Genomic DNA, 20,603 nt, shown 5'->3' with positions numbered 1-20,603 from the left:
GCAGGAGGTGACAGCATTGGCATTCAGTGATCCCAACATCCAGGTGGGTGCTGAGAATACTAAAGAATCTTTAATAGCGAATTATTGTCCAGCTTATGCATTATTAAAGCAGTGCTTTTAAAGCCATTTTGCCTTGACAGTTCTATTTGTTAGTCCTACCCAGCCTGTCACACCATAAACAAGATAAATGATATTCCATCAGAAACACTGAGTCTAAGTAGCTAATTCCTCATGAGATTGTTTTCAGACAGATGAAGACGTTCCCCTGTTCCTTTGCATTATCTTATGGTTTTGCCAGTAAACACAAGACATTGGGCAGACACTTTGCTTTCCCATTTACTCTTATATCTAGGATGCATTTTTCTGCAGCACTGGAAAAAAGGAGAAGATACAGGGAACTGGCAAAATTGTTTCTAATTCTAATCCAGTGAGCTGAGATTACCTTAGCAAAGGCTGAAGGACTTCATGGGAGGACTGATCTTCTCTTTTATGGATAAAAATAGAGAGTTTACCATCCACTGCCTCGCTTTCTTCTCCAGGATCTTTATCCCCTTTTATGGAATTTTTAGGGCTGGCTTTTGCCAAGGTAGTATCTGGCTCAGAGGCAGTTGGAGAAAGGACTGTCTGGCAGCCTTGAAGCAAAAGGAAAAAAGAAAACATAGAAACACAACCATGAATTTTCTTACCCTTGGAACTAATGCTGACACATCTGGGATGTGTCTGAAATATCACTGAGACACCCACTTTGGTCTGAGGCCAGGGAAATTAGGAGGCAGATGGTAAGGCACAGGAATATCCTGCTCTCAGAAATACCTCCCACTACTTGAGCTCTCTGTCAATACAAAAGCTCCTGGCACAGGGAGCCCAGAGAAGCTGTGGCTGCCCCTGGATCCCTGGAAGTGCCCAAGGTCAGGCTGGATGGGGTTTGGAGCAACCTGGGATGGTGGAAGGAGTGGAAGGGAGTGGGACTGGATGGGGTTTAAGGCCCCTTTCATTCCAAGATTCCATGGAACACGAGTCCCTTGGGCACAACCCCCAATAGCTGCTGGTACCTGGCACGACGTAATCTGCCAGCTTTGCCAGCAGCAGGGAGGCAATCTTGGAGGCTGGGTCACTGGGATCATCCTGCTCGCTGTTCAGAGAGGGCACTGAGTAACTCCAGGGAGGCAACTCCACATTTCCACAGTCCTCAACACTCATGAGAGGCAGAGCAGCACGACACAGCTGCAGGATTATAAGCACCAGCTTTGGAGAAGGACGCTGATCCAAGAGAAGGGACAGAAGCTTGGACACACAGGCTGGCTGGCTCAGGATGGCTTTACCTATGTGACTCCTGAAAGGGAAAAGAATCTTGAAATTAAAACCAAATTCATTTATTATTTACAAGATGTATTAAAAGCAATTTCAGTGTCTGACAAAACATCTTTAGCAATTCTTCCATAACTTGACAGTACTGATTAAACACTAATATTAAGGGTCAGTTTTAGAATGGTTTAAAAAAATCCACAAAAGATCCCACATGGGCTTCAATACACAAGAAGAAAATACTCCAGAGGAAATGCCTGGTACCTTGAGAGGTCATTCAGAAGGCTGAGGACATCCTGCAGTGCATCATTCCCTGCAGCCTGGTTGCCACAGCACTCAGTGGCTCTGGCCAGGTGGTTGGTGAGGAGGCTGGAGACCTGCCTGGCCAGCCCAGAGTGCACAGCATCTGTGGAACCCCCTTTGGAAGGGATGGAAGAATACACAGCTGTAATCAACAAAATCAATGTACACACCACAAAAATAACCCGATACATCCACCATTAGCCAACAGCCACGTGTAGGCTTAAGTGTTTCATGGGTGAATTCTACCACAGGAAAAATGCCAAATGATCATTTAATCTCTAGGTTCTCTGATTAGGTTTAGACAGAAACAAGTGGCAAAACTTGAAATTATTTCCGTGGGGAGGATAAAAGGCAGAATTAAAAAACAACAAGAAGAAAATCTACTGAATTTTGTATTCACTTAAGAATCCACAGAATCCATTCACCCAAGTCATGGTGAATGACTGCCCTCAGACAGTTCTAACAGACACAGCAAAAGATATTTCCAGTGCTCCTACCTTCTTCCTTTTCCCACTCCACACAGCGGTTGGCCAGCACCTGGAAGGCAGCCCAGGCCATGGTGGCCACCTTCTGTTTCTTGGTCTGTTTTTCATTTGAGCTGGACTCTGTCTGGCTGCTCAGACTGCAGAGCCGGTCCATGAGCTGCACCAGCCCACTACGGACCAGACACTTCTCCTCACTCCTGCAGGGGAAATTCAGGGTGGAATTAACTTCTCCATCACAATGGCAATCCAGAACTTGCTGTCAGCTCAGTAATTGATTAGTTCACTTGGCAGAAATACGGTTCTGCCTCTCCCTTGTCCTCTCCAGATGGAATTGTGAGGGAATTTCACTAGATGTTCTCGATGCTCCCCATGATGAGTAAAGAGGATGTATTTATACTACTAAACACTTCTCCTTAAGGCAGAGCCTACTAAGGCCAGGTGTGGATGTCCCCCCATCCCTTCCCCAAGCCCTTGCCCACCTTGTGTAGGGAATGGTGCACAAGAGGCCAATGCTGTTGGCACAGGCAATGGGGTACCGGGCACACAGGGACACCACCGACGTCATCGTCTCTCCAAAAGCCTCCTGGACCTGCTCCACCATCCCACCACACGTCAGCTCCTCAATCCTGTTGGGGGTTAGAGATTGGGAATGGAAGGCTTCAATTCACAGACTTCCAAATGTAGCTTTAAGAAAATAATAATCAGTGCAGAATTACTCAAGAGAGACCTGGAAGGCAAACTGCAAGTCACTCATTTTTCATATGAATCATGTGAAAAAGAGAATGTGGTATTTACAGCCCAGACATGATTAAATCTCACTACAAACAAAATACAAAACATTTACTACATTTAGATGAAGTATCAGCTAAATCTACCACTAATACCTAATTAACATCAACTTAGAATTAAATCAAGAGAGAAAGACACCCTCTATACATGACTGGGTACATGTCAGCCCAGTATGAAAGGAAAGTTCATCTACTGATAAATAAAAGCATCTCTTAGAAGTTTCTGCCTTTTCACCCCACAAGAGTCGAAGTGTTTGTTGCAGCCTTAGCTCTGCCAACTTGTGCCCTCACAGCTACTAACTTCTGGCTTTCCCTTGTGCAAAGCAATTTATTCCCTACCACAGAGATCACACCACAAAATTCTGGAGAAATGCACCCACCTTGGCCCTCCCTGGAGCACCATTGTCACCGGGCCCACCAGGTGGGTGACACCCCCGACGCGCACGGCGGCCGTCAGCAGCTCCCTCATGTGCACCAGGGCCTGTTTCCTGGTGTTGCCACGTCTCCAGCGGGTCTGGGCAGCCAGCAGGAAGCTGCTGCTGGACACCTGTGAGGTTTGGGAGGGGATTTTTGTTAGACACCAACAAGGCACCTCCTGGTTTTGAGCACGCTGGAATTTGAAATGAAGTAACAACGTACAGCTTGGTCGGGGTTTGTCCCGATGAAGGCAAAGAGCTGTCCCAGCAGGACACTGTAGGTGGGTTTGTCCCTGCTGTCCTCGATGGCCAGGGACTGCAGCAGGGTGAAGGAGCTGCTCCTGTGGCTGGTGACGTGCCGGCGCCTATGAGGGAACCCCAATTTTACACCTGGCAGCAGGGAGCTGATCCAAGCACCACAAATGCTGCTGTGCTGGCAGTGATAAATTTGATCAAGCTGATCACTAGGACAGCACAGAGGGGTGAAGGGAAGGAATAAACCCTGCTGTACCTCTGGCTGGCCCGGGCAAACTCGATGTCCTCGTTGCCGATCATCTCCAGGTCGGACGGGGCGGACATGCTGCGCAGGAACACGGGCTGGCGCACGGCGTGGGAGATCACCTTGGCCTCAGAGGCTGATTTACAGGCTGAAGTGTTATAAAATGGTAATAAAAAAGGTCATTCCTGGTGCAGGAAAGTATTTATAAACTGGCTTTAAAATCACTGGTGGATATCCCAGTGGAAGCTGAAAGACAGGGTGGGGAAAATCCAGTCTAAGAAAGAATGTGGAACTTAGATCTGAGAATTTTCCTGCTTTCAACCCTGTTGAGAGTTAAAGATTTGGAACTGAAGGCTTCAATTCACAAACTTCCAAATGCAGCTTTAAAAAATAATAATCAGCACATGTTAAGAATTACTCAAGGGAAATTTAGAAGGACAACTGCAAGTCACTCATGTTTTTATATGAAATATGTAAACAAGAGAGTATGGAAGTTAAAGCTCAGACATGATTTGTAGCTCACTACAAACAAAATACAAATCCAGCTCAGAGGATTTTCCTGTTTTCAGGTATTGTTTCAAATCAGATTTCTTTTGATTTGGTTAAGTATTTTTCCTCAATAAATCAGGAAACTTGAGTTTAAATTCCACCTATTATTACTCAGCTTTTTATTTACCATCATCATGGCAATCAGGAAACAAAGACTTGGTTTTATTTATTGTAACAAAATTCATTTAATTTAGGGAAAAATAGTTTAATTTAAAGCAGAAGAGGTAAAAATAAGAAATAAAAGGTAGAAAATGCTGGTAATGAGAGATATACCGGGAGTCTCTGCAGGGGTCCCAGATATGCTCCTTGTGATCCCAGACTGTGCTGCAATGGTCACATGCAACAACAGCTCTGCTCTGTTCATCAAGCTCTTCACCAAGGTTTTTGTCTTTGCTAAGGGATGAGAGGTCTTCTGGATCAGTGAATTCACCTCTTGGAAAAACTTCTCCCTAGGATTATGAAAGGGAAGTAAAAGAAGCCAAGTCAATGTTTGAATGCTTTCAGAAAGGAAGTGTTGCTGAGGGAAAGGTCAGCTAAAGAATACTTATGGCATCAGCCTGTTCTGTGCCAGCAAAGGAGAAAGCAGAAAAAATGGAAGAAACAAACAAGTGACTCCTTAGCAAACACAATGAGTTGTAGGTATTAATATTAATATATTTAGCACAGAAGTTTCTAATAATTCCATCAGATTCTTTTTGAACTCCCTGGAACTCCCCTGGAGCTGCCCCTCCTTTGAGGTGTAAATCTTCACTAATACTGACCTTAATGCCAGGACCACGTTCTCAAGATCACTCCCATCAAAACAAACTTCCTTCATGGAGCACAGAAGCTCCAGCTCCTTCATCTTGCTCTAAACAAAGGGAAGGAGAAGGATGAGCAAGTTTTGAGGAAGCAGAGTGAGGCACAAGCACCCAGAGCAGCCCCAGAGCTCACCTCATTGAAGTGATAATCATAAAAAAAGGGGACATTGTTCTCCAGCTTCCCATGCATGGCATCATCCACCTCATTCTGCCACTTCTGCTCCAGCTCAGCCACACTCTGACAAAGAGACAAAAATCATTTAAGGTGTAGAAGGGATTTTAGAAGAAGAAATCTGAGTACATTTTGTATTTCTGCGGTGCTAAAATACATCTTTACTCTCAAAACAAGCCTTCTGTTGTTTTAAGTAATTTTCTTTTTACCTGCAGTTGTCTCTCCATGGCATTCAGCTTCTTAAAGGTTTCTCCCATAATTTTACAAAGTAAATCATATTCTTCAGCATGTTCCTCCTGATATTGGAAATTTATCAGGGACTGGAGAGCATCAACCAAATTGAGATGTTTAATCACACATGAAACCACCATCTCCTCCATGACTTCTGGCTGGATCACTTCCCTAGGGTTCCAGGGAAAGCCAAACTCATTAATCAGGTGTAAGAGACCAACTTGGACAATTCATATTCATAAATCATCAGATGCTGCATTCACAAAAAAAAAAAAACAGAGGGAAACAAGGACTCCTTACTTTATACTGGGTCTAAATTGAGGCCGAGCACGTCCAGAAATTTCCCTGAGCTTGATCATGATTCCTGGGGGCAGCCTAATCCTGGGCAGGTCAAAGTAGTGTCCAACAGGAGGCACGAGCACATCAGAGGGATATGTGAACTCCCTGTCCTCCTCTATGGTGAGAGGCAATGGAGAAGGGCTTGGAGTAAGGGCTGGAGATATCACCCCGTTGGCTTCCACCTGCCACTGGCACCTGCAAAAAGGAGTAAAAACCAATGAAAAGGATTTTTTTCCCCCTCTCTAATTCCCCCCTTATTGAGAAAGACACAATCAGATTAATTTTTTTTTTTTTTTTTTTTTTTTTACCTTTGTAAAAGTTTAGATCTTAAGAGCTCTTGACAGGTTTCTTCATCTTTGGTAATTTCTGGCCCATTGTACAAAATCCTCAGCATGGAACAGGCCAGCACAGAGAGGCCCAGGGCCAGGTCAACCAGGAATGGCAAACCTCCTGACACATCCTCTGAGGATTCCTGCAGCAGGAACAGGGAGAAGTTAAACAATCCACCAGGAAGTCCTTTCCAATAGATTCAAGATAGGAGATTTTATATATAATCTTTTAAATGTAAGATACAGCTCGATATCAATCTAACTCTAAAACAAAAAATGCTTAACAATTAACAGCAACTTATAAGAACAACCCAAGACAAGAAGTAAGGGATTTAAACATTATTTTCCTGAACCAAGAAGGAACAGGTAAAGTTATTTTTGGTTCAGTCACCCCAACTTGTAGTGGGATTCCAGATTCCCTGTGTTTGATCCCAGAATCCCTCCCCTGTCTTCCTCATGGGCTGGAATCATTATTTCCTCAGGACTTCTTTGATTTTCAGGTTGTTACAAAGAAATCCTGGATTAGCTTCAGGAGATAGATGAGACACATTTGATAACAACTATGTCCATGAACCCCTAAGTGCAGGGATCTCTGCATCCCAAACTCGGGTTCCTTTCATTGCCAACACCCGATTTGTCTCACTGCCCAAACCAGTCACTGCTGGTTTCCATCTCCACCTGCCAAGCTGGAAGCACATTTCCCAGGATCTGGAATGTGCTGTGGCAGGCAGGAGGCAGTGGAAGCTGAAGCTGTCCCCTGGGATCCTCCCCCTGGATACCTGTGCTCGGACAGTGCAGGCAAAGCCCCACATGGCTTTGTCCGGGGTGTTGTGCTCGCGCCCGCTCCGCATCTCGAAGGAGAAGGTGACTGTGTCTCCTTCCACCTTCACACATCCACGGCAGGAAGGGGGGAAAAAAGAAAACAGATTTAATGATTGAGGCAGACAAACAGGCTTTTCACACAAGTGGTGATGACTTTTAATGACAGTTATCTGGGGGTTGTTTTTATCTCAAATGAAATATTCTGATTTAATTTTTTTTTTTCCTTTTTGTAAAGGTGTCTTTTAGTAGAAAGCTTAATTTTGCTGCTGGCTGACTACAGTAAAACAAAAAAAACCCCACCATAGCTGTAAAATCAAAAGCAGAAATTATCAGTGTGTTATTTAGCCTTGATTTTCACTGTTTATCTGCAAAAAAACAATTCTCAATTAACAATTCTCTTCCTGAAGGAAGACAGACAAGCTCTTCAATTAGAAAAATGACAACAAATTAATCAAGGAGCTTGCTAAAAGAACAGCATCAAAACCTATGTGTGAAAAATAAACCAAATTCCCTTAGTTGTGAACAATGGAGTTCTTGTCTGAAATTGCTTTCCAGTTTATTACCTCTTGATTTCTTTCCACAATGTGTTTTTGTCATGTAAATAAGCCCAGTTTTAGAGTGGGACAATGCAGCAACACAAATATATATTAAATAAAAATTCTCTCACTGCAGAGAGTGTGAGGGGACACACTGCCAAAGCACTGAAATGCTGAGGTTCCAAGAAGTTTGAGAGATTCTTCTTAGCTTTATTGCCAAAAGCACCAATGAAACTTTAAAACCCAACAGAAATGGTTGGATTTTATTTGCTACATTTGCCACTTGATGTATTTGGGGGTTATTATCCAAAAAATTGACTCTTAGAGAATTTGCCTAGAACTTCTCCTAGGAGGGTGTACTTAGGAGAAGAGCAATGCCATTAGAGACTGCAGGACTCAAACATCTCCATCAGGAATTCCAGGAAGACACAAAACAACTCCAAGGGAAGCATCACACGGAACACAGAGCCGAGTTTAAAGTTCTCCCCCAAGGACACAACAGTTCACTGAGCAGGGATCTCATCATGGATAACTGTACACTTAAAAGCTTGGAATGCATAGCTATGAGGGTAAAATGGGCTGGGCATGGTTTCCAAAGGGAATTTTCTATGGGAGAGAGAGGTGCATGGGAATACTGTACCTTCACTAAGTCCTTGGGCCACCCCGTTCCTAAGACACTACGGCTGCCATATCCCAGTGTATTGCCTCCATACTCAGCAACCTTCCTACTGTTTGTGCTAGGACCAGCATAGATCACCAACTTCAAAACATAAAATACACTGTTAGACTGTAAGAGAAAAACAAGAAAACCTAATAATAATAATAATACTTAGCACTTCCACCGCGCCTTCGACTCTCGAAGCGCTCCATGCACGTGAACCGATCCTCACAGGCTCGGTGAGGGCAGCAGGGTTAAGTATTATTATCCCCATTTTACAGATGGGGAAACTGAGGCACACAGGGAATGCAGGGCCCTGAGGCAGAGAACAAACTCCTTCCCTAGCAGTGAGGGGCTGATCCTGCTCCCAGCAAAGCCAAAGTTTTGTCAGTGACTCTGGTGGGATCAGGGTTTTTTGGGGGAATTCAATATTAATGTCACCCATTACTAATTAAAGATACTCCCATTAGTAATTTATGAGCATCAGGACTTGCTCTATGCCAAAGAATAAACAGCAGCACTCAGCAAGCAGCACAAGCTGATAATACTCTGATACTACAAAGTGGGTAAGTGCTATTGGTTGTTTTCTTAAAATTAAAATATTTGTTCCTATTGACCCAGGTGAACAAGTTCTTTATTATCAGGGAAAAAGGAACCTCTCCAGCTCCACCCAGTTTAAACCAGCTCTGCTGATCAAAGGAGGCAGCTGGATTAAAATTTAGGAAATAAGGAAAACTGAACATGAGTAAAAATGAGAGAAGTCAAACTTGGACAGTCTGAGCTAGCCTGAAATAATTTTTTTTAAAAAAAACAGAACTGACAGAATTTCCGAGAGGAAAAACCAACCCAAACCATCCCTCAATCCCCCAATCCCTGGAGCCTCCCACACTTGTCCCATGGCAGAGCTCCCACATTTTTGAGGGAATTCCCTCACTGCAGAGGTGCTGAGCTGGCCCTTGCTTACCTTGTCATAATCATACTGGGAGGAGCATCTGTTGTCAAATCTAAGATACAAACAGCGGGCTCCTGGAATGTGGACAGTCTCCTTAAATTTATAGTTATCCCTGACAGGATGCACTGTCTCCACAGTCTTGCCAGCAGCCCAGGGAGCAGGGATCTTCAAACCAGTCAGGAATCCTGGCTCTTCCTTCTCTTCCAGCATCCTGAAATTAGAGGGAGAAATTGGGCCTAAAATACAGCACAGAGATTTCTGTCATTCAATAAAGTACTTAAAAATCACCTTTTAGTATTGACACACACAGACAAGGAAGTGACTCCTGTTTTTAGGCATGACTGTATTACATATATTATCATCATTATTCATACATTACATATTCTCTTATTCACAAAAAAATCCCATTATCATGAATTCTTTAGTATTGCAAATTCTCCAATGCTGCAAATAAGCATTTTTATTTGATTTCAGTTGTTTGTTTCTGTTCCTAAGCAGGAGCTGGAAAACTTTGAGCTGAGACACAGCATTTAAATGCAGGAGTTAAAAATGTTATTTCTCTGTAAATTAAACCATTTAATAGCTTTGCAATGGTTTTAATTCTGTATCTCATGCTGCCAGAGCAATTTACATTTTCTCCTGATGGTCCTCCCTAGCCTAATTTATTGAGAGAGAAACATTTAGATTTAATTTCTAATGCTTGAGATGAGGAAAAAACCAGAACAAACCATACTCTGTGTAAACAACCCGAAGTTATTAATAGTTTAATTCTATATACAGAACAAAATTTGGAACTAACTGCCTTTTGCAAAAGCTTATATAAAACTGAGACAGCCTTAGAAATCATTCCAGCACACCTTTAAACATTAATTCAAATTAAAAACTGCTGCTTTATCCCACAGCAATGGTCAAATAGCCATTATAGTTCAGTTTATCCCATGAAAAGACCCAAATATAAAGAAAATCACCTCTCATCAGGTAACTGCTTCCCTTTCTGCTCTGGAGCACAACTGGGAGAACTGTTCAGTTCTGAGAAAACTGGAGACTGGGTTTTAAGCAGCAGTGCAGTCTGTGGCCCAAAATACACAGTGTTAGGGACATGCAAACTGTAAAGCATTTTAAGAGCTCATTACTGAAATAATTAACAATTCTTGCTGTTATTGACAATAAATCATGACTGAGTAGCTCCTGGAGCAGTCAAATTTAACATTCAGCATCAGCAGCTTTGGCAGCTGTTGAGAAACTCTGAACTCTGGGGTGTGGATGAGTGCCTGGAGGAAGCTGAGCAGCATTTGGGAGGCTGCAGGCCCCAGGTTTGGCCCAGGGTGGCACAGAGCCCATACCTGGCTGGTGTAAAGGACCAGCTGCACCAGCTGAGGCATCAGGGCATCAGCCATGGTCAGGGTCTGCAGGTTTGGGTGCATCAGGGATGTCAGCAGCACAGGCAGCAGGTGGCCAAGCATGGTGGCCTTTGTGATCTGCTCCAGGCCTTTTAACCTGGAAGGAGAACCAAAGTTACAGAGGAACAACTCTTTTCATAGAGCAGCACTTCTGCTTTTAGTCACTTCTGTTTCATCTTGTAACAGCAACTCAAAATTCAGCAGAGAATGTTTGTATTATATTAACCAAATCCCCAAAACAATCTCGAAACCACTACAATTTCTCCCAAGTGCCAGTGACCTTGAATTGCTGACAATTTTTACTGAACAATCTGAGAGCAGAGACAGTAAATCAACAGTTTAATAATTACTCAGAGAAAGATAAGCTCCCCTGGGCACAGGATGAAAGTCCCCATCAAACACAAATGCACCAGTGTGGATATCAGCTCCCAGCACATGGAGCTCAAAGGACTTGAAAAGGATCTGCAGCTACAAAAATATATTTGAACACGAACTCATATGAAAATATCACCCAGGAATTGTGTGTTGTCAATAAACACAACTAATCTTGCAGGCACAGAGAAGCAGAAAGTGAAACCTGGAACACAGCTGGGACAGGGAGCTGTTTGTTTGAGGAGAGAAAAGTTCACAGCTTTTATCTCCACCCCATTCCCAAGGTGTATTTTTAAGAGGAGGGGAGATAGGGAAGGGCAGGTGATGGAATATGTGGGATATAAAACAACACCCAGGGATTGTCATGCAGAAATATCTAATCCAGCTCCTAGGGATGTAATAATCAGAAATTTAAAAATAAACAGATTGCTCCAGCTTACAGGAGTGTTCCCAGCTAATTACAGTTTATTTCCAGGTATCCTACTCATAAATACCATTATAACTGACTAAAACCTTCTCAATTTGAGGTTCCTACAGATGATCAGGACTGACACAGAGAGTGATTCTAAATTTTCCCCCAGCTGAGTGCTAAACAATTGCTGCAGGAAGAAACAGTTCCTGTGCATTCAAAGCTCAAATATGAAGTGATAAAGAATAATTAATGCTAACTGTGCTTGTACAATAAGCCACAAAGAGCAGCAGTTCCCTGATTCCAAATTAGGATCCTCCCACTTGTCTTACCTTTGCTCCCTGTCAGAAATGTCACTGTTAATTAGTGCTGTAGTGACTTGTTGCAGCATTTCTAAGACTTCATCACATCCTGTCAGAATTTGTGTGGCAAGAGACAAAATGCTGGTCTTGAGTTCCTAAGTAAAAAAAAAAAGAGTTACAGGATACTTAAATTCTTAGAGAATCCCCCCAAAATAGGACAACAGAACAAAAAGATGGATTTCCAAATGAAAAGAATGATAATGTGACCTGGCAGGCCTGCAGCAGGAGATTCATCCAAGACATAAATTTGATTAATGTTAAGCCCCAAAGTGCTGGGAGAAACTAGGTGCATGTTTTACAGGATGCACATCCAGTTTCTAGAGGGAAGGAAGCCCCAAGTCCAGCACAGGAGAGAGCTGAGAGCCAGCCAAGGTACAGGATTGGTGACACAATGTCCTAGCAGGGATGAGGAGCACTGCAGAGAGAGAAACTGAACAATGAACACGGCGTGAATAGTGAGACAAGAAAAACACTCCAATATTTAGCATTTACTCAATGAGCCTGAACAAATCACTTCCAACTGCAGCAGCTCACAAACACACACAGCCTCAAAGAGCAGCAGAGAAAACTGGCTTAGCAAAATACCAGAAATTCAGAAATCAATTCCATTAGGGAAGTATTATTATTATGAGCAGACAACCTGCACTCCAGGGCAAACCTGGGAGCTGGGTGAAGCACTGTGAAATGCAGCATTTTAATAAACTTCTACCAACAAAGCCTGTCCTCTAACAGCTTCCTTGCCACAAACTTAAGTCTCTCTATTTCAGACAAATGATGGAAGTGGCTGTACACAAGCTTTGTTTGTTTAAACTGCAAAAGAGCAGAAGCCAGGTAAGGCAAATAATACCTTTTTCTATTTATTTAATAATATTTTTTTCAAGGACCACCTGAGTGATTTGGAGAGGAAAAAGTGTCTGGGGTAACATGTCCAGGAGAGGAAATTCCTGTGCCAGGAATCCTTCCAGCACACACTAATTAAAACCTACTTAAAATCTCATTATACATATATTTAGGAAGGGAAGTGTCTGCTCTCACTGATAATAGGGAATGCAAGCTGGAATCCTGAACACAAAATAACTGCGGATTTTGGACTGTTTTTCCCTATTCTCCAGCTATTTAACTCTATCAAAAGGAAAAGAACCACCAGCAAACAGCAAATGCACTGCAGGAACAAGGTGTCACAGGCACACTGACTGGAGAGAGCCATACTAGAATAAAACTTGGTGTTTACCTGTACCTTCAATGTCTCTCCCTGCAAGGAGCTGTCACTGTCATCATTGTCATCAGGTTTAATCAAAATAGTGTTACTGAGGAGATGGTTCTGCACAGCCATCAGGTACCGCAAGCACGAGGACGCAGCCTTGAACACAAATAAGTAAAACTTTGCATTATCCAAACCCTTCATCAACCCTGAGTCAGGCAAACCTCAGACTTGGAAGTTGGAGAGAGGAAAAAAAATGTTGAAGAAGAAGAAAAGAAAGAATAAAGAAATAATTTTCTATATTGAAGGAAAGAAACCGGTTGCAAAATGCTGAATTTTGTGAAGTAACTCACAAAAATATAGAGAGGCAGCATAACTTTGTTCAGGTTTGGAACATTACAGCAATATTCAGGAACTCTAAGGATTAATTAATTGTGAAAAGATTGTGCCACCAGAGATAAATGCAGTTCACACTCCTGGAGGTGATGGTTCCATGCCACTCCTCCTTCCCCCCACAGACCAGGACATCCTGTCCCCTCCCAGTGTTTTTATGGAAGCTCAACCTGCCTGTCTCAGGGAGCTCATCCTGCTGAAAACACCTGCCCATAGTTTTACCATCAAATGTCAGCTTTGACTCATTCCTGTCACTGGTAACTCTTTCAGTCTGTATGAACCATAACACACAACTGCATGTTTGATTCTTTAAGCTGTATTGAATATTGAGATCCACAAACTTCATTTAAACTGAACAGCAACCAGAAAATAAATCCATGTATAAACCCATTCCAGCATACTGAATAACTTTGCTGTGAGAAATTATTCTTTTCTTCCCTGCACAGCACAAACAAAAGACAATTCTTCTCCTGGATTTGTTAAGACACAGCTATAAAAGTTTCACCTCCTTGTACTCAGTGAAGAGGATGGATTCAAGGAAGAAAAAAAGCCAAAGGCAGAAATACTTTTATCAAAACACATTTCACTTACAGGCACAGTTGAAAGAAGCCTTTGAAAGTCATCTTTAGATACAGTTTGGCACTTGGTGATTAAGACACAAGATTCTCGGACAACAATCTTGAGGATGTAGTGCAAGAGCTCATCATTGAGTCTTCAGGAGAGGCAAGAAAGGTGGAAAATGTAAATCATTAATTACTGTGCATTTTGTACAGCTCAGCTCACTCTGCAAGCTGGATCCCACAATATGGGAACCCTAAACAAGGATCAAACTTCAAATTCAGACACAAAAAGCCCCGAGGCTGAAATGTTTAACAAGTACAACAGATTTCCAGGGGGTTGCTGCACTGTGCTGATGTAAATCTCTGATTTCTTAGGGCTTCTAGAAAAGACTCCTCCCAACTTGAACAGGTACTTGAGACTGGCAGTTTTACTGCTGGAAAGTCATCTATGATATACAGAGAAATGCTATAAAATCATCTTTATGAAATTATCATTCAAATTTACCAAGAACATGGCAAGGAACAAGGAATTCCAAACCCAGTCTGGGTACAGAAGCATCCAAAGTTTGCCCTAAAACATCAAATCTCTCCCTCACCCTAATGAAACTTCCCCCCACAGACACAAACCAAATTCAGGTCACCCTGCAGGAACACACCAAGCAATTCTAGAAGTTCCTGCAAGTTCACCTCAAGCAAGTAACAGAAAAATACCCTATAAACAGAGGCTTTTTACCTATAATGATCATCATCTTCACTTCCAAATCTGTTGTTCTGCAGCTGCTCAGCTAAATTGGTCAGGATAACATCCCGGAGCTGGGAGAGGCCACTGTTCCTCTCTCCTGAAAGGGAAATCAACTTTTGCAAAGCAGCATTTTACAGAAGAGATTTTATTTCCCCAATACCTCATTTAACACAGACTAGAGCTCAGGCATGTTGCATTCCCAGAGTGACCAGAGCTGCTGGCCCAGACTGGGAGCACTTTCCCTGCCCATGGCACTGTTGGAAATTCCCAGCACTGAGCTCCAACACCTTCCTGTGAAGTAACAAATTACTGAGCATCAGCTGCTTCCAAGGCCAGATTCCCATTTCCTGGTGAACTCCAGGACATTATTCCCCCTCCACTCAGGTCTAACATCACCTCTGATTACTGGGTACTTGCAAATATTCCTTTTCTCCACCTGACCTACCCTAGGCCATGCAGCCTTTTGGAGCATTCCAGAACTTCCCACAAAAGCATGGATTTATAGCAGAGTAGTGCTCAATATCCCACACTGTTCTCCCTCTAAGCTTGAGATGTACTTTGATTTTTTTGTTCTCAGAAAAACCCCACTCTCACCTGGCAATAAGACATTCTCACCTTCAGTTAAGACCAATTTCAATAAATTATTGATTTCTGCTTCTCCAGGATACAGGATATTTAAACCAGAGCTAAGGAAAAAATAAAACCATGCATTACTTGATGGATTTAGAAGTGACCAAAACCATTTCAGTGGACATGTGACAAATGGCACCACACACTCAGCATCTGATGGAACATTTACAATGTCTGTGTAAAGGTTTAGAAGGGCATCCTCCAGATTTTAACATCAATATTAAGACATAAGCAGCTGTTTTCTCCAAGAATCTCCTGTAATCAATTCTATTTTATTGTTTAGGTCCCAAAGCTTCTCCAAGAGCTATTTGCTTCCCTCTGGAAAACTCCCCATTCATCACTTGCACACAGGGCAGCACAATCAGTTTGTTAAGAAAGAGAGATATCAGGAAAAATGATGATGGCTCAGAGAAAACCCCCCAAAACTGGTGATGGGGTAAGAGCTGAGGCTTCTCTGTGCTAAGAACAGTGGAAAACACAAACACAATCATCAAGAAATCACTACTGCTACAGCTTCGTACTTTTTGGAGACTGGCTCTATAGAAGTCTTAGTTTAAGCCACACAGAAGATTCTGGAAGGAGCATTTCAGGAACACCCCAGCTCTGCAGACACATTCCAGGTGGAGACTTTTTCCCTCTAACTTGTGATGAACTCTGTCCTTTCTGTGTGAATTCCCCCATTGAGATCACAATCACTTCAAAGGAGCACTTCATGCCTGTCTGAAGTGCTGAAATCATTATGCAACTTTGCCATTTCCTTTCCCTTTTCTTTTTCAGTAACAGAAAAGAAAACTGAGATGTTTTTCAGCTTCACACTGTGAGCAGAGATTACTGCAGCTTCCTTCCCTCTGGCTCATGCTGATCCACTCTGATAGAAACCTCAGGAAAAGTTATCACACATTGCCAGCTCCCTTGGAGGGCTCCACTGGCACCAGAATCCCCCAAGGAGGAAACAGGAAGAAGGAAACATCACCCAGTGCCCCCCTCTGGAGCTGTTGAACAAGGCACAGGAACACACAGCTAATACAAGGTATCCATGCAGGTGACAGGAGACACTTTTCCCTGTCAGAAAGCACAGCCCTGAAAACGCCAGGTAATGCTCCTGAGCCAAACTATTCTTCACTCAAGAGTTGCACAGAGCCACAAAAATTTGGAATGTTGTGATTCACACCAAGAAAACGCAGGTTGATCTTCAAAAGGTTTTGTTCTCAACCTCTGGAGCACTTCCCACTGGAAAATGCAGGTTTTGTTTGTCCTTGGCACACTGGAGCCAGCATTCCTTGGCCCTGAGGTTTCCAATATATCCTTTTCAGGAGATACAACCACACTTTTTTTTTCCCCGGGCCTTCAGTCCCAGAGCATTGCTCAAGTATCATTAACCCCTCCAGTATCATTAACCCCTCCAGTATTATTAACCCCTCCAGTATTATTAATTCTGCTTCTCCTGATGTTCCTTTTGTTCTGGAGAACTCAGTGTTACCACTGAGGTAAGAGCTGCCAACACCAGCTGTGCCTTTCCCTGAACACCACAGCAGCCAAATAAGGAACTCTTTCAAAGAAACTCTGCTTGAATTTAGCAACTATTTTATACTAAACATTAAAAAATTCCTTAAGAAAGCAAGTAACAAAGAAACAAATTAAAAGAAAGTAATTACTACTTGTTATTTCATCAAGACCAACACATTGTATCTCTTCTTCCACAGACATAAAGTGAAATAATTTTATCACGTCTAAAAATCCATCACACTACATTTCCTCATATTAATGTAAAATTAAACTAAATACAATATGAATGTTCATCTGTCACCACACTTCAAAGAAACTAAATTCTCAGTTAAGTTGATATTCACCTAATAGCCAGACAAACTTCCTTCTGGATTTCTGAGCAGATCTGATCCCTTGGGGCCATCAGTAACTGCCACAGTAACAGCCCAGACCTTCTGACAATGTCTCTGTTCCTTTCAGTTTGGGGGCTGAAGAAAAATTTAAAAACCACCTAAGAAAATTAAAGACAAAAGTATTAATATTAAAAATATACATATTACTTACATTAACTTATTTTCTGCAGTCAGTTTCTCAAACTATTTTTGTGTGGGTCTAGAAATCTTAGAGTCAGAATCTGATTTTGAATCAAAAAATGGAGGGGGGAAATACAAAGAAAGAAGGATATAATCTCTCTGTGTTTTATTTTAATCTATAGAGATTGCATTTAAATTAGGGCTCTTAAATGAAGATATAAAATACTGCAAAGCCACTGCTAAATCAACTTCCATTACATGGATACCAATGGAGAAAAAATTAAATAAAATTAATTAAAAATGAAACCACTGGTTGCCTGTACTCCAAACCAAGTTTTTAATTTTTCCATGTGAGTTTTGAAGCCCATTTCAGGTTCTGCACCTGGAAGACAACGAGGATGCAGCGGATGATGCAGGTGTCTCCATTGACCATGGCCTTTTCCATAATGTCACAGATGCTGCTCAGGTGATGGGCTTCAATGGGATGCTGCTTGCCCAAAAAGTTGCTGATGGGAAGGTTGTTGCTGGCTGCCAGGAGGTTGAGTTGGTGGATGCACATGGCACCAACATGGTGCAGTAACTGGTTAATGACCTCATTTGTGGTTGTTGCATCCCCTGCAAGGAGAGGAGAGTTCAAATGCTGTCTGTAGACACAGACTGGATTATCAGCCTTTGCTTCTAAAATGCAATAAATCAACTTCAGGGCATTAAAGGATTACTCAAACCACCTTTTCATTGTGCTGAAGGCAGCAAGAATCTGGAATCTTCACCACATCTCACTTTGTACTTTTCCCTCTCTCAAATGAAAGCTGAACCATGCCCAATATTTACAACTCTTTTCAGGAATTAACTCAGCTTTTAACAGCAAGGCAGTTTCTGTCTGTTTATTCTCTGCCACTCCTCTGTTTCACTTTGTACAAAGTGCTGACTCGTGGCTTCCCCTCACCTTTGGGCTCTGTGATGACGTGACTCACTCCCAGCCTCTGGCACACACAGTGGAATGCCTGGTTCCCAGGATTGCACCACTGATCAATATAATCATTGGAGCACGTCCAGATCATGTTATTCATTGTATCATAACAGGCACCTGAGAGAAGGAAAATATTTCACACATCAATTTAGTACAAAACCAGACCGAAGCATCGTTATAGACATCATAAATCCAAACTATTTGCTTTAAAGGTTTATCTAAACCACGGGCATGCAACCCCAGCCCACTGCAGAGTTTCTGACTGCAAATTCAATCCCAGATGCATCATTTAGGATCTGAGGGACTGCTACATTCCTTACCAAGCCCTGGCACCAGAGCCCCCCGTCCAAGCGAGCTGCCCGCAGCATCGATGAGATCCGCCCTGCTGGTGAACTGCCCATCCGAGATGTTGAACACCAGGCTGGAGGCAAGAACTACACAGAAACACAGCTCCAATCAATTCCTGAGAAGTTTATTGCATCCCAGACAGCCAAGGACTCCCAGTCTGTCACCAATGGCCCTGACTTACTTTTTAAGGAGGACAAAGCGCTGGTGCCCCCGAAGAGCGAGCGCGTGGCCGAGCTGCCCGAGCCCCCCGGGGGTGGCACCAGCATCACCAGGTAGGTGCCACAGGTGTAGATTGGGGTCTTCCTCAGCATCTTCAGGGGCAGCCCACAGCTCGTGTTGGCAGCTGCAACGTGCACCAGAGAAAGGTCACAAACTGCACTTCTGCAGAACAAGGCAGAGCTCTGCTCGGGGCTTCAAAGGAATCCATATTTAGAAGCTTTGTTAAGAAGTTCCTACAGAATTCTAGAATGGTTTGGATCAAGATCATCCCATTCCAATCTCATGGACAAGGACAGCCCTTCCATGAGGCCAGGTTGCTCAGAGCTCCATGAACCTGGCTTTGAGCATTTCCAGGGATGGGGCATCCATGACTTCTCTGTGGCCTCCCAGTCTCACACATTCAATCCCCACAAGGCTACAAAGAGTTTCACAGGTTATTCAACTAAAAAAATACAACTTCAAAATAAATAAATAAAAAATTAAGTTATAACCAAAACTATTAAGAATTGTGTGGTGATAATTACATTGAAAGCACTTGGAGTGAAATTATCTCCTCATATTCAGAGATCACTTGAGAGTCACTATGCATTTACTATTTTAAGTTCTCCTGCTCCTCATGAAACGTAGACAGCCCAAATGATCTCCTTCCTGCAACAGCTGATCAACACTTTTTGAGTGCTGACTCAAGAATTAGCCAAGAATAGCCACTTACTCTCCTTTTTCTGTAGCACTTGAGTTGTTAAATGGCAAAACACAACCTTTAAAATAGCTCTCAGATAACTCCTTGCCAAATTCCCTGGAAGCAGAGCCATTTCATGTATAATTTATTTTTATGGAAATACTTTCAATTGTTTCAAATTGAAGAAAGAAAACTCATGTTCTTGTGAAGGAAGAAGAGAAATAATTCAAGATAAACTGGATAAAATCTTCAGACAAATCTAACAAAGCTCCAGATCATCCTGAAAGCCATCAGTGCAGCTCAATTCAAGATTCCCTCATTAACTTTGGTTGTTTCCATAAAAAAAGACCCAAATATTGTGCAGATAACCTCGAAAAAGTGAAAAATCACCTAAGATTTGTAATATTCCAGTGACTGGTGAAGCAATAATTCCATTTTCTAACCTGCAGGCCATTTTTACACACCAATTAGAAGCTCAGTTGAGCTGCAAGCAGAGAAATGCAACTACCAGATTAATGCAATAATGGAAATGGAAAATTCTTCTAATTTTCCATCCCTAAACTTCTTATTTTCTATCCCTAAAGTTTCCTCACAATCCTGATTCAGCAAAGGAACTCATAATTCCAGCATTAAGCAAATACTGTGTGGATCTTCTAGCTATGTATTTGGGGGAAAAAAGACAAAAATCACAGTTGTTTTTTTTTTTTAACCTGTGCCAAGAGGTTAATAATAAGCAGGATGGATGTTGTGTGAGTTAAGAAATGAGAAGTGAAGTGTTTCTGACCTGCCTGGTCCTCCTTGAGGGTGTTGGAGATGGTGGAGCCTGTGAGAGCAGCCAGGGTGGCCGAGGGGGAGGCGCGGTACCGGGACAGGCGGCTCAGCAGCATCTCATTGATGCTCTTGGCAGATTCCCCCTCTTTCCTCATCAGGATAATTCTCTCCTGCAGAGGATTTGCTATACAAATGCCATTTTCTACCTGGTAAAATAGAGGGGGGAAAAATACTTTAGATGTTGAAATCTCTAGCTGAGAGATCACCCAAACTCTATCAGGCAGGAATACAAAGTGAACTTTGCTGACAGAAGTTCTTGCAAAAGCAAAGTTCTGCAAGCAAGAC

At 42.5% G+C, this 20,603-nt stretch overlaps 1 protein-coding gene across 5 annotated transcripts in view; it reads right to left on the bottom strand.

The window, feature by feature from the left end:
• Window positions 1-20,603, bottom strand: part of HECTD4 (HECT domain E3 ubiquitin protein ligase 4) — a 65,201-nt gene that overhangs the window by 27,268 nt on the left and 17,330 nt on the right. For 2 of the 5 annotated variants that reach the window (XM_018916677.3, XM_050980741.1), the window contains 30 exons: window positions 20,272-20,464; window positions 18,771-18,932; window positions 18,562-18,675; window positions 18,218-18,358; window positions 17,654-17,886; window positions 17,104-17,249; window positions 15,239-15,309; window positions 14,615-14,720; window positions 13,913-14,033; window positions 12,959-13,087; window positions 11,698-11,822; window positions 10,528-10,681; window positions 10,153-10,253; window positions 9,197-9,395; window positions 8,215-8,361; window positions 6,996-7,100; window positions 6,196-6,359; window positions 5,849-6,082; window positions 5,527-5,719; window positions 5,279-5,383; window positions 5,107-5,195; window positions 4,619-4,794; window positions 3,809-3,944; window positions 3,521-3,662; window positions 3,262-3,428; window positions 2,573-2,719; window positions 2,106-2,290; window positions 1,570-1,723; window positions 1,053-1,333; window positions 443-632 (listed from right to left, as the gene is read on the bottom strand). In XM_018916677.3, the coding sequence (XP_018772222.1) occupies window positions 443-632; window positions 1,053-1,333; window positions 1,570-1,723; window positions 2,106-2,290; window positions 2,573-2,719; window positions 3,262-3,428; window positions 3,521-3,662; window positions 3,809-3,944; window positions 4,619-4,794; window positions 5,107-5,195; window positions 5,279-5,383; window positions 5,527-5,719; window positions 5,849-6,082; window positions 6,196-6,359; window positions 6,996-7,100; window positions 8,215-8,361; window positions 9,197-9,395; window positions 10,153-10,253; window positions 10,528-10,681; window positions 11,698-11,822; window positions 12,959-13,087; window positions 13,913-14,033; window positions 14,615-14,720; window positions 15,239-15,309; window positions 17,104-17,249; window positions 17,654-17,886; window positions 18,218-18,358; window positions 18,562-18,675; window positions 18,771-18,932; window positions 20,272-20,464 (4,610 nt within the window). The remainder of the gene's footprint in view (window positions 1-442; window positions 633-1,052; window positions 1,334-1,569; window positions 1,724-2,105; window positions 2,291-2,572; window positions 2,720-3,261; window positions 3,429-3,520; window positions 3,663-3,808; window positions 3,945-4,618; window positions 4,795-5,106; window positions 5,196-5,278; window positions 5,384-5,526; window positions 5,720-5,848; window positions 6,083-6,195; window positions 6,360-6,995; window positions 7,101-8,214; window positions 8,362-9,196; window positions 9,396-10,152; window positions 10,254-10,527; window positions 10,682-11,697; window positions 11,823-12,958; window positions 13,088-13,912; window positions 14,034-14,614; window positions 14,721-15,238; window positions 15,310-17,103; window positions 17,250-17,653; window positions 17,887-18,217; window positions 18,359-18,561; window positions 18,676-18,770; window positions 18,933-20,271; window positions 20,465-20,603) is intronic. The other 3 variants (XM_018916679.3, XM_018916678.3, XM_018916680.3) reach the window with 3 other exon arrangements.

This window comes from Serinus canaria, chromosome 15 (genome assembly GCF_022539315.1).
Source record: "Serinus canaria isolate serCan28SL12 chromosome 15, serCan2020, whole genome shotgun sequence".
NCBI classification, from domain to species: Eukaryota; Metazoa; Chordata; class Aves; order Passeriformes; family Fringillidae; genus Serinus; species Serinus canaria.
Note: the sequence above shows the minus strand (reverse complement) of the source record. Positions and strands in the feature narration are given on the sequence as shown.